The 17,292-nt window shown below is 38.8% G+C and overlaps 1 protein-coding gene across 1 annotated transcript in view; it reads left to right on the forward strand.

Annotated features, from left to right (window-relative positions):
* The window catches only part of CDH12 (cadherin 12), a 532,964-nt gene that overhangs the window by 489,545 nt on the left and 26,127 nt on the right, over positions 1-17,292 (forward strand). Inside the window, exon 8 of the mRNA XM_004698091.2 lies at positions 5,085-5,221. Coding sequence (XP_004698148.1) covers positions 5,085-5,221 — 137 coding nt within the window. The remainder of the gene's footprint in view (positions 1-5,084; positions 5,222-17,292) is intronic.

The raw sequence follows: 17,292 nt of genomic DNA on the forward strand, positions 1-17,292 counted from the left end.
CTAATGACTGTTAAAAGGAGAAACAATCTGAGTCAGAATAAGGTAATGTACTCCTTAGAGACAAGGATGGCAAGACATTATCTAATGTACTCTGGATCTATTGTCAAGAGAGACCATTCCGTGGAGAAGGACATCATGTTTGGTAAAGTGGAGGGGCAGTAAAAAAAGAGGAAGGCCTTTTTACATGCTGGCTTGACACAGTGCTGCATCAAGGGGTTCAGACATGGAAATCATTTTGAAGATGGCGCGGGATGGTACAGTGTTTAGTTCAGTTGTGCATAGTGTCGGTTTGGGTTGAAGCTGACTTGATGGGCCCTAACAATAACAGAGCCACTCTAATTATGCTCTATGCCTTCACTACTCTCTTATTATGGGATAATAAGTAAAATTACTTGGTAACAAGTGCACTGGTAGAATTTGCTCAAACTCACATACAATTGTATGGGGTTATTTATTCCTTGCCCACGGCTCTATATTTTACTCAGCAAGCTCTACAGGATTTCTATTTTTAAACCCGAGTCTGTTCCTGAATTGTTCTTGGTATTTGAGTCAATGATTCTAATTCTTACTAGGCAATTCTTCTTAGAAGTCCCACTGAGACCTCAAAGTCAACAATCCTAAAATTAACCTCACTTTCCTTTTTCTTTGCAATCCTTCCTCTCATCTGGCACTTAACACCCCCAACCCCATACTGCCTCTTCAGTTCTTTTGCTCCCATCCCCCAAATCACCAATATTTGAGGAGTTTCCATTTCAAATAGTAGTTCAATCAGTGTCTTCTCTGTATTAACCCTATCCGAATTTAATTCCTGCGGTGACTGCAGCTACGGGCTCAAGCATAGAATGATTATTAAGATGGTGCAGCACTGGGCAGTGTTCAGTTTTGTTGTGCTAAAGATCCCTATGGATTGAAATCCACTGGATGGCACTTAACAACAACAACCCCAACAATTTAATTCTCGACACCTCTTGGCAAGGTTCTGCACTACAGAAAATACTTACAGACTTGGTTGCTTCAAGTATAGCCATAATAATCATGCAGAGCTATCTAGTTTTTATCCACAAGGGCTAAGGTGTGCCTAATGCACATCATGGTAATGTCAATGATATTCCATGTATTATAAAAGCTGGACAATGAATAAGGAAGGACACGGAAGAATTGGTGCATTTGGATTATTGTGTTTTTGAAGAACATGGAAAATACCTTTGACGGCCGAAGAATAAACACCTTGTCTTGGGAGAGTTACAGCCAGAATATTTCTTAGAAGTGAGGATGATGAGATCTTGTCTGAAGTCCTTAGAGCATATTTTCAGGAAAGATCCATCCCCAGCAAAGGCCTATGCTAAGGAAAGGAGAGAGTTGGTAAAATAGCGGAAGGCTCTCACAATGGCTCTAACAAGGAGCACAAACAAAACCGTCATGAGGGTGGTTCAAGAGCGGCAGTGTTTTCCTTCTGTTGTAGGTTTGCTGGGCCAATAAGAGTCAGAGGCAACTAGAGAGCACCTTGCACCACCACCAACACTTTAATCAGATTCTAACAATACACAGTAAGGCGTTAATCACTTTGAGCAGCAACTCCTACCTCCTTGACTACCTTAAATAAGGCTCTTGTATTCATAGTATCGATCGCATGTTTTTTCTATAATAGTCCCTCACAATTTATAGTTTTCTACACATGCCTCCATAGTCGTTTAACAGCTTATTGAAATACTCCTCCCCGCTCCTCTCCTGCATATATCTCTTTTCTTTTTTAATTCATAACAGCCTCCACGTTAATCAAACAGAAGTTAAGGAAGGTTTACCTAAACCACTAGTTTTGGGCAGGTGTCTCAGTCTTATTCTCCTGAAAGGTCTTCTTTAGGATTCTAACAGATATTGAAAGCTTTTCATTTAGATTTTTTTTGAGGATCATAAATCATCATTCAGGAGCCATTGAAACATAATTCAGCCTAACCACAATAACTGGTCTGCCAGCTTCTCTGGAACCCAGAGCTAAGAAGAGTCTTCATAGACTAATCTTCTCTGGCCTCTGGAGTCTATTGAGATATTAGCAATAAGAGATAGCCCCTTGATATGCTGGGACTGGAAAAGGCTTTCTGACACAGAAAGAGAAATTGTATATATTTTTTCCTGATCTCTTGGACATCTGGTCAATGCTGACTCATAGTGAACCCCCATAGATTTTAGAGACTGCAACTGTTTATGGCAGTAGAAAGTCCAGTCTTTATATCCGGAGCTGCTAGTGACTTTGAAATGCCCACCATGAAGATCTTAGCCCAATGCTTGACCACTGCACCACTAGCACACTTTTCCCAGGAATGGTGACACACCTGTATTTTATTTGTAAGGTGAAATCTGAATATAAAAACAATGTAAATATTGAAAAGAGTGAGGCATTCAGTTACGATTCTGGTCACTATGAGGGTGCCTTCCAGGACTAATTCCTCTAATAGATTCAATTACATGTCCATCTACAGGGTTTGGAGCGATTCTTGATGGGGCCTCATCCCTCCAGGGCAAGGAAGTCACATTTCCCCAATTGTCTTCTTCGATGGCAAACATCTTATTTATTTGTATATGCCTCAGTCCTTGTACAAACAATGTGTAGTGCACAGTGCACAGTAATTATATAGTTAATAAATAGAACATTTGAACATAGTCTACATCAGCAACTCTTTCAAATATAATGTAATCAATGAGGCATGCTTTATGATACAAGAGACCTCATCTCAAATATAATTTAAGGAGAACATTTACTAAGTCATAGACTAATACACACAAAGACAGAGACATATTATCTGAATGAAGGTGGCCATTAGTATGAAGTTAAAACGGCGTCCAAAGGTTTGTTGAGATACAAAGCTTTAAAAAAGGCTTGGGAGGCCAAAGGAAAATATCACAAAAGCATGATGGGTGGCAGATCGACACTTAGCAGTTGCAGAAGGGTCTACAGAAACGGACAGAACCATGTTTAGGGCACATACATTATGTTAGATGGAGAGGTTTACAAGATGGTCAAGGCCCTCCAGCCAAGACAATCAGGGTCAGGCAGATAGGGCACCACTCATGTCTATGTGAACCCACGTACTTCCCTAATAAGGTGACCTGCATCAAGGCCACATCCAGGCCAGCCACAAGAGAGACTGCCCCTCCCTGGGCTGGGTGCAGAGGTGTGGAGGTAATCTACTTTCCAAGGCTCTCTGCCTGAGGGCAAGATAATCTACATCCTTGGTTAATGACCAGAAAGAATTCAAGGGAGGTTTAATCTGTGTGAGAACTCTGCTAATGGATTTAGGGCTGTCAGTGTCCTCTGTACCCTTTTGCCAAGTGAGGTGCCAGAGTTGAAACTCTAATACTGGTATCAATTTCCTCCTTCCATTGGGCTTGCACCCAGTGAGTAAAGTTACTGGGAGACAGGTGAAAGATGCATTACTATTCAGAAAATAGGACTATGCAGAAGAGCAAATTAAGCTGTGCTCCCTGATATTTAAATGTGCCTTAAGTTAGTTATAATTTTCGAGAGCATTCATATGAGACAGGACACTACATTAAATTGGTAGGCATCAATGCCTTGTCATCTCTCAAATCAGCAACGGAGATATCATGAAGAAAAAGGCAATTCACAACACAGTTCTTATTCAGATGCTGTACAGCTCAGTGTGTCTGGTTCAGAAACCTGTTACTATCAACTATCGACAATGTTTAGAAATCATATCTCTCATTTGGAAAGTATATGCCCTTAGATCTATACTAAAATAACATGCAAACTCTGTCAGTATAAAATAACTTGCTTGTCAAGATAGTAATTCCCTTTACTAAATTTTCCTGATGAACAAGCCAATCACTTGCTTTGACCTGGGAATTCAGATGAGCTGATTACAATGATGTCATATCCTTTTACGTATTACTTGTAATCCCTTGTCTTTGCCCCTAAGGCCAGAATAATGATGATATATTGTGCATTGTCCCTTATGATTCACAAATCCTTTTTACATAACATCTGTTCTTTATCATTGATAAGATAGACAACATTGATGACAGACAACATTGACTATCTGGTTCAAAGATCAGCCCTGAAATTTTCTAACAATGTGACCTGGGCCAATTATTTAATGTGTCTATACCTCGGTGACAATTTAAAAATTAAATTATTAATTTCCTTGGGGAAACTCATAATACTCTTTTAATAGGCTTTCCTGGGACTATCTAATAACTGAATACATATTTAGAACATTGTCTGATGGTTTCAAAATATTATTTATTAGCATTACTATTGAATGTATAGGTGAAAATGAAGTTTAAGTACTTTATATCAACTAGTGTGACTAAAAGCTTTACAGGAATCCAGTTTCTCTTTTCTTTGTCATTTCCTTCGAAACTCTAGTGCAGCTGCAATGGAAAGCAGCATCCATTACTCTCCAGTATGTTGGCTAACACAGAAGATAAAGAAACACTGTTAGCACTAGCCAAGGTCATATCTCCAGGTCTTTCTTTTTTGGGGGGGAAAGCTGTTCTGATATGTATGTAGCACGTTAAACCAACAGTACAACAAGAATGGTCCTTTTATAAGTGTTTAAGGAAGATATTTCTGTGCCATGGCCAAATTGGCAGTTAAAAATATCCCCTTCCTTTCTAAAACGTGATTATCATTATTATTTTTTTATCCCTAGATACATTCACAAATTTCACTTATGGCCTGGCATCCAGATGCCTTCCACCCTGACTCCCACCAGTTCCTCCCACAGCCACCTTTAAAAAACCTTTTACTGCTTGAAAAGGTTTTAATATTCAGCAGGTTAAGGAAATCCATGGTCAGCTTTAGGATTTGTGCCTCTGCTGAGCTTTCAAGGTGTCAAGACCCTAAAATAAAATGAACAGCAGGAGTACTAAATCGTTCATTATTTCCAGTCTCCCCTTGAGCACACTGGCTTTGCAATAAAGAAGCTGTCATTTACACACTTCTTTATTGCAAGGTGGGTCATAGCTACAGGGAGGAAAATAAGGAACTGTGTCAAGTGAGGCTGACTACCATTATGATGAAGGTGTAATCATTGCACATTTGCATCTACTCTTTTCATATACAGGTACTTCATAGATTGGAAGAGTGACGGGGACAGCTACTTTACAATAGATGGAGCTGATGGAACCATTGCCACTAATGAATTACTAGACAGAGAAAGCACTGCGCAGTATAATTTCTCCATAATTGCGAGTAAAGTTAGTAAGTATGGCGTGGATGGAATCAATGTTCTGCTGCACTTTTTTGGATTTCACACTCTCAATGAGTCCTGGCTCAGGGGCTTTTTCTTTTTGGACTGACAGCTGAATGGTCTCCTGGGGCAGCGTGGAAACCTGTTCCTTTTCCTTGTAGCATAAGTCCACTGAAATTGTGACAGCTGCCAATGAGCCCTGCTTGCAGGATTGCCTGCATAGCGAGAAGGGGGTTTCATTGTGCGACCTCCTTTCTCTACTCTGTAGCCTGAAAAATCCACCAGTCACAGCCACCTGCCCCGCAAAGTCACTGTCAGTAGCATTGGAAGATGCACAGACCAGGCAGGAGGAAAAGGTGATCATGAAATACCACCTAAAGTGAAATGTGATCTGACACTACAGAGGATTTTTCTTTTTAAATTAACCCTCTTCACTCTGTTTTTATGAAAATGAAAATTTTTCTGAAATAGCATTTTATTATTTTTCTCAGCAAATTAGGTCTCCATTGATATTGACAATCTCTATGCACATTGATCAATGAGTTTAGATTTCTCACAGTGCGTCAGCATTCTCTATACTTGCTTTCTCTTGGGTCCATTTCCAGTATTCTAGTTTCCCTGACCCCTTATCTCCTCATCTTTGCTTTACCGTTTACCTTTAGGTATCATATAGAAGCCTTGTTGTTGTTGCTGTTGTGTGTTATTTTATCTAGAACACCAGGAAACACACAAACAGCCCTCACAACCTGGAAGCACATTGCAACTCACAATGAGCTTAGAGGATGGGCTAGAACTGCCTCTGGGCTTCCAAAATCATAACACATTAAAAAAAAAAGAATTTTATTAGCATATAACTCACAAGTCATGCAATTCCATAGTTCAATCACATCAAGGCAAGGAGTACAGTCATTAACATACAGTACTTAATTGTAGAACATTGTATTGGTTCATGCACTCAGCATCCTTGCCTTCCTGTTTCCAAGTACTCTTTCTGAGTGTAGAGAACTTGGTCCTTAATTTTGGACGCTTGAGCATTATTTCAGGAGCTCTGGTGGTACTGGTGGGGAGGTGTGTTTGTCTGGGTTGACTAGAGAAACAAATGCAAACTCCTATGTGTATAAGAAAGAACCTTATATCAAAGAGCAATTGTACATCGAGAAACACCCCAGCTCAGTCCACATCAAGTCCATAAGTCTGATATTTGCCCTTATGTCTGATACTAGTCCCTAAATTTGTCTGTAGGCTCACACAGCACATGCAAGGATGCCGAATACAGGAAGATCACAGGCCAGTGGATCCAGTGGCAGTGGACACATCTCAATGTTGGCGTGGGTTTCCATGTGTCTCTTCCAGCTCTCTGAGTATCTCAACAGCAGGAAAGGGAAAGCAGAGAGAGTGTGTGTCCCGCCTCCTGGGAGGAAGACAGGCATTACCAGAATCCTCAGGAGAAGGCCATGCCCACACAGAGGCCTCATAGGCTGTGACCTGATTGGCAGGCTAGCCTCCACCCCTCCGCTTAAATTGTCAGTAGATTATGTAAATGCCACAGCAGGCTTTGTACTGCTGCTAAAATGGGTGGTTCAAGCCACCAGCAGCTCTGTGGGAGAAAATTGAAGCTATCTGTCCTTCTAACAATTATAGCCTTAGGAACTCTTTATAGGGTCTTTATAGGTTCGAGTGCACTCTATGGCAATGGAGTTTATAAGATGATATTTTGCTGGGAGGTTATCTCAGGGACTTATTTTTAAAGTTTTTTATTTTTAAAACTCAAGTTTTAAAGATCATGAGAGTGCCATAATCTCAGGGAGAACTCTTGTCTAAACTGGTTCAGTAAGGCTGGACTTTGTGAAGAATTTTAATTCTGTTCTGCATGTTTTTGCCCATTCTGTTACAGCTCATCTATTGTTATCCTAACAGTAGTTGGATCTTTTAAAATCTATATCATCGTGGAATAAAGAGGACTTCAAAGAGCTTTCTCCTAGATTCAATAGGATTGTTGGGAACTAGACCTCTGATGGTGTCATGGTTACACCTTGGGCTGTGATCCTCATGGTCGGCAGTTCAAAACCACCAGCAGTTCCGGGGGAGGTATTCCCACAAACAGTTGCAGTTTCAGGAACCCCCAGGGGGTCACTCTAAGTCAGCATTGACTCTATGGAAGTGGGTTTGTTTGGTGGGGGAGGGGGCCTGTTTAATATTCTCTGTGTTTGCTTCCAGTTAGCCCAGAAATGAATCATTCAGCAAAAATGTGTACGGCTAGGCATATATTGCTCAATAACCAAAGAAAATTATCATCATTTTCTAAAATAATGCACTGGGGTGGAGGTGGAGTCATTTAGCTCTGGACAGAGTTATTTTTTAAAAGAAGTGAATCTCACTAGTTCTTCTGTTTATAGTCTTTTTTGAAAGGTTTGGGGAATCCCTTCTGAACATCTTTCATTTTGTCTGCTTGTTATTTTCTTGTGTGCATCTGGTGGAAAAGTATAACCATTTGGCAGCTAATTTTACCTTTCAAGACAGGGAACAGCTAACTGTGAATATTTCTGTTGAGAGCTTTTTGAACAGTCTCCACGCAGTGGGGTATAAATATAAAACAATTTGTTTGTCTTCAACAATTGCTTCCAACCAGGATTAGTCAGACACCTTTTTTTCCATCTTCTATGACATCTTAAACTAGTTTAATAACATCCATTTCACTCTGATTTTTCTAAATTAGTCTAACATAAAATACCACACAGTTTCTCCCTGGCTGGGTGGAAGACTGGCCTTGCTCATTTAGAACTCTGGCCTGGAGGTGCTGTGGTTGGTAGTCTCTGATCTTAGCCTTAAACTATCCCTACTTTTGCAACAGACATGTGAGTGAAACTATCTTGGAAACTCTTAAAAAACAGAAAAACAAACAAAACCACTGCCACTGAGTGGATCCCCACTCATAACGACCGTAGGAGCACGTGCCATTTACTGCATACCACAAAGTCACCTGCGTGAAGGATATTTGAAGTAAGATACTCTCCTAGGCAAAGCCTTACCTGAATTCTTATTCACAAACCCATAAGGTAAATTAAACAGAAACTATGTGAAGCTGCTCTTCGTTGTTGTCACGGGCTGCATGGCACTAGGTGAATGTAGCAATGGGAATGCATGTGATGATAGCACACGCTGGAAGTTTGTTTGGTGAAGAAATGGAGGAAAAGGTGATTGAGATTGTATCTCTGCATCTGAGACAAAGTAGTAGATCCTCCAGTAGGTTGAAGTGGAAGGAAGAAAGAAAAAAAATACATAAATCTCTCTCTTAACTAATGTTCCATTGATACCATTGTTTCTAATACTAAAAGGGACTGGCAGGGAGTCTTGGCACATAATCTGCACAGGGACTTAATGTGGGCACCTAAAATATTTATTTTGTTGTTGTTACGTGCAGGCTAGTTGGTCCCAGTTCATGTAAGAGCTGGCTAAAGGAGAATCAAACAGTGATCAGGCTCATGCCATCCTCACACTCATTGCTACCTTTGACTGCATCGCGGTACCGCTGGGCCAGGAAATCTCTTTGAAAGTCTTACCCTCTTTTCTGACCCTCAACTTTACTGAGCATGCTGTCTGTCCTCCAAGGATTGGTCTCTCCTTTGTGATACCCTCCAAAGTAAATCAAACACTGTTTCTCTTCACTCTCACTTCGCAGGAACACTCTGCCTGTACACCTTCCCATATTTGTTTTTCTTTTCTTCTATCCCTGGTATTTTCAATATCCTTCATCAACACCAAGATTCAATTGCAGCCATTCCTTGCCTTCTCTGCTCTTGTGTAGCGTTCACCTGTGTAGGAAGTAATGGAACACACCATGCCTTGGACCAGACCCATCTGAATTCCAGAGGCCCTTACTCAAAAGGTCACCTTCTTGGGGGAGTGGATAATTTATTTTTCACTTTCTGCTCCTTTCTTTTCTACCTACTTGACCTTGGTGAAAATCACAAACCCATGACCTGCTAAGATGATTTCCTTCTCTGTGGTTCCATCTCCTTCCAATTCTTCCTTCCTTCCTTACTCAGCTCTACCAGGGAGAAGGACTCAATTGGGCTGCCTGATCATCCATATTATCACAAGAAATGTTTCCGTTATTTTCTAAATTCTCCACTTAAGCTTAGCTTATTAGGGAAATGAAATTTTCCTGCTTCTTAGAGCATATCATATTACAGATGTGGATGCTATCATCCTATTCAGGTGCATTATCAAACATGCCATTTACTCAGAATTAATGGTAGGAAATCTTTCTTTTGGGGACTCTTTTATAAGAATACTATTAGCTAAAAAAATTACTGTAGGACCTCAGTAAATCATGGTGTGTTTACTTTAATTGTTTATATACAGTAAATAACAAATAATCATAGGTAATCCATCAAAATAACTATTATTTGCCATAGAAGTGTTCATAATAAGTGAACATTCAGTAGAAAGTTATCTAACTGAATCCAAACATTCCCATGAACACATAAACTAGGTGTATATTTCACTGAAGGACAAATAAGAGACCCCAATACATTAACTCCAGACAACTGTCTTCAACTAATCCAATAACTGTCCTAAACTCCCAGTGGGCTGCCATTAATATTGATAAATAAAAGCATACCTGAATTTATAAATGCAGAAACTTTATTTAGAGAAAAGCTTTTGCAATAAGAAGGAGAAGCATGAATAAGGAAAGAACATGCTTTAACAGGAAAAGTGTATTGCTAGAGTAAGTCAATTCTCAGGGTTGGCTGCTATAGAAACATGTTCTTTGCAGACTATGTAAGCTTGAGGGAGTAGATTACAGTGGTCTATGGGGAGCCCTGGTGGTGTAGTGGTAATGGGTTAGGCTGTAATCTTCATGAAAAACCATTTGAAACCATCAGCAGCTCTGTTGGAGAAAGACTAGGTTTTCTATTCTCCTCAACAGTTAGGGTCTCAGAAACCCACAGAGGGGTGCTGTGAGTCAGCATTGACTCAATGGCAGTGATTTTGATTTTGGGGGGCCAGGGGGAGAAAAACCTGACTGTAAAGTGGTAAAGACAAAGCAATGGTAAGTAATGGACCTTTATGGATATTTCCTCACCACTGAATCATCACCAAGCTATGAAGGGATATTATTGGTTTTTTATCTTATTGAGATATTGTAGAATTCTATAGACTTTAACAATTAGACTCTTGTCCATTGGGTGATTACTGAAGAGTTTTTCCAGTTTGTGGGCTCTCGTTTTATTTTTATAAAGTATTTTGGTATACATAGGTGTTTTGTTTTTAGTAGGTTCTAGTTATCTATTTTGTCTTCCATTATGTGTTCTTCCTTTATTATATTTAGTTATGACAGATGAAGTTAGGTAGAAATGTAACATTTGATCTCCTTTTGACCCATTTTGAATTTGTTCCAATTTTTAATATTTTCTACTTTATTTTTTATTTAAAATTTTCTCTGCTTTATTTTATAATTGTTATTGGGTTTGTTTTTCATTTTTTTGTTTCTTGTTTTGCTTTTGAATATGTTTTGTATATGAAATCTGGGATCGATATATCTATGGGTCCAGTATTGGATCAGTAATTGCCTAGGGGCATGGGGAGGAAACGGAGAGAGTAACTACAAGAAAGAAGAAAATGTTCTACAATTTGGTTGTGGTGATGATTCCACCGATTTTCTTAAAATGCCTGAACTATTGAATTGTGTGAGATGTGAATTATATGCTCATTAAAAGTTTAAAAAATAAGAGTGTAGAAACTTCAACCACAGTCTTAGGAAAATAGAAGGGCAGTGTGAACCTCTACAGTAAAATCAAAAGTCATTGATTCCTGAAAATTTCGAAATTTCAAATGTAACTAACTCTGATATAATGATTATTGATATAATTGGTGCACTGACTACCCCTCTGAACTATCGGCTGGATTTATAAATACAACTTTGGTAAACTTAGTATATTCTAATAAGTTACACTGGCCCTAATAGATGCATAGATAAAATTGCAACCGAGTCACCTAATTCATATTCATATACAATTTAACAAAGGCACCAAAAATATGTTCTGAAAAGTTCTACCCCTCTATCCATTCTAGAAAAATCCAAAGAGTACTGAGTGGGTTTCACAGACATAAAGGCAGTCTCATGGGACAATTTGTAAGTGTGAAGTTAAACAGATAACATGATAATTATAAACCATGCAATAAGACTTGCTTTTGTGGGCTTTTATTTTGTTTGAAAGCTGAGAGCTTAAAAGTAAACTTTATTTAATTCTAACACCTAAGATTGTCTTCATTGATCAAACTAGCCAGCTGAGCAGAGAACTATCATTATACTGAATGAATGTGAAATAAATAGCTCACACTTGCCCTGCCAACAAGAATTAAATTGCATAAGTATACCTTATTGCAGATTGAACTAGCATATGTTTTGGCCCTGACCTTTCTCTAAAAACTCTCAGGCTATATGAAATGGTACAATGATTGAACAACTTACAATTAATTAAAAAGCAGTCATTAATCAATGTTGCTATAGTTGAAGGTGCAAATAATTTTATTATGCTCTTAATGATTCTTTTATGCATTGTTGATTTTCCATTTATATTATATTAACCTTGAGAATATGAAAAGAGACAGACAATCCAAAAATTCACTTAATTTAAATCATCAGAAACTCTCAAAGTGAAATATGTTTTAGTTATTCTCATATCTGTGTGTATCACATAATAAATGTCATTAGCTATAAATATCAAAAGGAATAACAAATAACCACAACAAATCCCTGAAATGTATTTTAAGTAATTGTATAAGAAATAGCTGTTATCAGAGAAAATTCTCTTCTTGGTCAAGTTAGTTATCCAGGTGTTCATGTATTGGTTATATATTTGTTTTGTATTTATTGCTTACTAAAGGCTAAATTTAGGGAAACTATTTTAGTGGAGTGTATTATTTTAAGTAAAAATTTTACTGTGTTGACAACATATAGTGCAGAACACCCATCAATTCAATAACTTCTTCATGTATAATTCTTTGACACTAATCATATTCTTTCTGTTGTACTCTTATGCAGTCCCTGTAGCTGTCATGGCCCATCATATTAGTCCACCATTTACATAAACTCAGTCATCCATAGAAACATTCCCTCTTCTTTCCCTTCTTCCTATTTGTGATATACACTTTTATACCTAAAAGATTTTCTTACTTACCGTATATACTCGAGTATAAGCCAACCCGAATATTAGCCGAGGCACCTAATTTTACCACAAAAACTGCATTAAAAATGTGCTGAAAAACTCTGTGTATACATGAGTATATACTGTGTAGTAAAAGTGAGTTCACACAATATTTGTCTTTTGTGGCTATAATTGTCTTTGACCACCAGCTGTTTGTTAGTTAACTGTACCATGGTGTCTTGTATATAGCTGTGATGTTAGAAGCCATGTCCCTGGTATTGAAAATCCCAGCAGGGTCCCCCAAAGGAATATATTTCAGCAAAGTTCCTAGACCACACAAAAGGAATCAGTAGTCCACTTCAGAGGAAGTAGCTGCTGAAAACCTTACGTATAGAATCAAAACATTGTCAGATAGTGATGGCCTAATGAATGGGGGAGAAACACTGTCAGATATAATGCCACATGACGGGTCCCTTGGGTCAGGAGTCACAGGAAACATGATAGGAAGATCTGTCTTTTCAAAATAGAGTCAATCATGGTGACGTGAAAGAAATAAAGTTTGTGGGAGGAAAGCCTTTGGGATATTTATTTGCTGATGGGGTACGACTCAAAATGAGAAGAAACAGATAGAACTTCAATTAATATTCAGAACTAGTATGGTATGAAATTTTGATCTGGGAACATTGGAAATCATCAAAAATGAAATGGAACCTATAGTAATAGATATACTAGTCACTAGTGAGCTCCAGTGGACCAGTATTTGTCATTTTGAATCAGAAAAGAATATAGTTCGCTATGCCAGGCATGACATGAAAGAAAGGAATGGGGTTGCATGTATCTTCAAAAAGATCGATCACAATCTATCTTGAACTGCAATGCTGTCTCTGGTAGGAGGAAATCTATCAGTCTATAAGGAAATGCACTCAATACAACTAGGATCCCAATGTGTGTGCCAAACGCAAGGGCTACTGACAAAGTAACTGCAGATGTTTACCAAATTTTTGTCAGAAATTGATCAAACATCCAATCAAAGTGCACTACTAATTATTGGGATTGGAATTTAAAAGTTGGAAACAAAGCGGAAGGAAGACTGGGTGGAAAACATGATCTGGGCAATAGAAACAAATCTGGAGAGTGCATGAGAGGATTCTGCAAGGTCAACGGCTTGTTTGTAGAAAATGCCTTTTTTTAACAACACAAATAGTGACTAGACAGATGGACTTCCCCCAGACGGAATACACAGGAATATGATTGACTACATGCATGAGAAGAGACTATGGAGAAGCTCAAAGTCAGCAGCTAAAACTAGGCGAAGGGCTGGCTGTGGAACATACCATCACTCACTCATATGTAATTTCATCATGAAGCTGAAGAAAATGAAAACAAGGTCACAAGAGCCAAAATATGACCTTGAACATACCTGAGTTTCAAGAACAGCTTTGCTTCGTTGAACATTAGTGACCAAGACTTGAACTGTGGTATGACATCACCAACGCTGTTAATGATGAAACCAAACGTAATTAAAAAGACAGTGAGGAGAGAAAAGAGATCTAAGTGGGTGTCAAAAAAGACTCACTGAAACTGGTTTTAAATCATAGAATAGCCAAGGCAAATGGGGGGTGGATAAAATCAAAGAGCTGAATAGAAAATTTAACAGGTCAGCTTAATAAGAGATAGTAAACTACTATGATGAAAGGCACACAGCCCTACAGTTAGAAAACCAAAAAGGAAGAACACTCTTCGCATATTTTAAGGGGAAAGAATTCTGGGAAAAATTCAAGCCTGGAGTTCAATATTGAAAGGTTCTATGGGCAAAATATTGAATGTTTCAGGAATCATTCAAAAAAATATGGAACGTATACACAGTCACTGTACCAGAACTAGTTGAGATTCAATTATTTCAATAGGTCGCATATGAACAAAAGCCAATAGTGCTGAAGGAAGGAGTCCAAGCTGGACTGAAAGGATGAGCTCTAACAAGGCTCTAAGAATTGATGGAATACCATTTGAAATATTTCCACAAGCTGATTATACCCCTGAAACACTATGTCAGGAAACTTAGAAGACAGCTACTTGCCAACAGACTAGAAGAGATCCATATTTGTACTCATTCCAAAGAAAGGTGACCCAACAGAATGCTCAAATTATGGAACAAAATCACTCAGTTTTGTTAAAGATCATCCCACAATGGTTGCATGAATATATTGACAGGGAGCTGCCAGAAGTTGAGGCTGGATTCAGAAGAGGATATGGGACAAGAGTTGTCACTGCTGATGTCAAATAGATGTTGGCTGAAAGAAGAGAATACCAAAGGATTGCTTCCTTATGTGTTACTTACTATGCCAAGTGTGGGGTTAGCCAGCCCCCCACAACTAATCACGGGTTCAGTAGGTGCAATTGTACGGTTAAGATATATAAAGATTATAGTAAAGTCATAGAGAAAAGGGAGAGATGGGAGAGAGAGAGTACAATAAAGAAATCAGACACATTTCATGGTAGCATGCTCACCTCAGCTCCTCTTTGGTGGTACACGTGGATGTGGGATATGAGAGGACAGGAGCGAGCTCTCATGAGGTTTTATTTCTAACCAAAGTTTGTGTATCTTTTGGGGCAAGCAAGCCCTCTGAATACAGATAACAATCTACGTAACATAGGCAATACAAGCAATAGGAGGGGGAGGACTTAGGGGTGTACAAACAATAGTAAAGGGAGGGAATCAGGGTACATATGTGGCAAGATGGGTGGACCCTAGACTTAATATAGTAGCCTAAGCTTAGTCATCCTTGATTGGTCCCAGGCTTGCCTTCAGGTACTCCTTTAAGGGAACAATATCAGAAGGGAGTTGGCCCAATTTGGGGTGAGTCAAACTATGCAGTCTGGCTGCTCTAGATGGCTGATACCCTTAAGGAGAATAACCTCTGACCTGCTTTCGTTGACCTTCTAGTGCACAGTCATTTACCATGTGCAGCAAGCAGCATCTTGAGTTTGGCACATATTTGGGAGAGACAATTGGGAGAAATCTTTCTGTATCCCACAGCCAAGGAATTGGAGTGTATGTGTCACAACAAACTATGGATATCCTTGAGAAAATGGGATTTCCAGAACACTCCATAGTGCTCATGTGGAAATTTTGCATAGCTCAAGAGGCATTGTGTGAATAGAAGGAGAGAACACTGCATCGTTTAACATCAGGTAGGTTTGTCTTAGGGTTGTATCCTCTCGCCCTAATATATATATATGGCAGATCTTCAGAGAAGATGGATTATATGAGGGAGACTATAGCATCAGTATTGGAGGAAGGCTGATTAACAACCTGAGATATACAGATGAACCAAACTTATTTTCTGAAACTCAGAAGGATTTGAAGCATGTTGTGCAGAAAGTCAAGGATTTTAGCCTTCTGTATAGATTTCAAATCAATGTAAAGAAGACCCAAATCCTCACAACTGGGCCAATAGCGCACATCATGATAAACAGAGTAAAGAGTGAAGTTTTTAAGGATTTTGCCTTTCTAATATTCACAATCAATGTTCACACAAGCAGCAATTAAGACATTAAAAGACAGGTTGCTTTGTGTACATCTACTGTACATTACCACTTTAGATTGTTGAAAAGCATGGAGGTTACCTTGAGGAAAAAGAAGCATCTGATTCAAGCCATGGTATATTCCATTTCTTCATGTACATGTGAAAGTTGGATATTGAATTATGCAGACTGAAGAAGCATAGATACATACGAAAGATAACAATCAGGATAACTATTGTCGTTAGGTGCCATTCAGTAGGTGGGACTTATAGAGACCCTATGTAAAAGAGAACAAAACACGACTAGGTTGTGCACACAGTTGCTGCATATTTGAACCGACCATTGCAACCACTGTGTCAATCCATCACACCAATGGCCCTCCTCTTCTCCCATGGCCCTCCACTTTACCAAACATGCTACCCTCCCTAAGTGCTGGGCGTTCCTAATAACATTTCTATTTCCTTGACCATATTTTCTGACTACTGTGCCTTCTTCTTTGTTTCCAACTTTTGATTCCCAATGACCAATAATTAACAATGACTCTTGATTGCATGTTTGATCACGTTCAGACTGAAGAGTTTGGTAGATGTTTTCAATTTCCTCTCAGTCTATTTCTAGGCTGGAAACTCTGCTGAATCGTGTTCACCTTTAGCATTCATAATAGGACAAACTCACAGACAAGTGGATTTAAATGTACTTTCATATAAATTGCTAGGTGGTTTGGAAGAGGCCATGTTGAAACAAAACACTATAGCTAGTCCATGGTGTGTGCTCAAAACAGAAAGAAGTATATGCTTCGATTTGGGAAAGATGAGCAAATAAGAAGGAAATAGGGATAGCAAAATGTAAACTTCAGTGTTTTATAACCAAATCTCAGAAATGGCATGCACATATTTTTACCACACTCTGTTTACTATCATTAGGATGAGGCAAGGCTTAAAGGCAAGTAATTGCAAAAGAGTGTTACTATCAGAAGTTAGGGGTACTTGAGGACCATTTAAAAAGTTTGGTATAATATGTCCCCCCCCGTCATCTATCACTTGGTCTCACTAAGGTGGCTTGAATGTCACTTTGTCTCCTGTACTTCAAGAAGGATCAACCAGAGTAAACAGGTTTCACCAGAGCTTCCAGACTAAGAACAGAGCAGGAATTGGAACAGGCAGTTCACTTCGGAGGGACCAGTCAGAGAAAGCCTTTTGAATAGCAACAGATGTAGTATCCTAAGTTTGGATGACAATTAAAATGTAATGTAGCTGCCTCTTCCATTCAACATTAATTGTGTAAATGGAACAAAAATTTCTGGATCTTGATCTGCTTATGGAGCATGACACAGTAAGAGAAGAAACAGCCGCAAACATCTATTAATCAAAATATGCAATGTTGTTGTTCGGTGCCAGCGAGTC

This window comes from Echinops telfairi, unplaced genomic scaffold, assembly GCF_000313985.2.
Source record: "Echinops telfairi isolate 266 unplaced genomic scaffold, ASM31398v2 ScPeMD7_7469;HRSCAF=8507_1, whole genome shotgun sequence".
Classification (NCBI taxonomy): domain Eukaryota; kingdom Metazoa; phylum Chordata; class Mammalia; order Afrosoricida; family Tenrecidae; genus Echinops; species Echinops telfairi.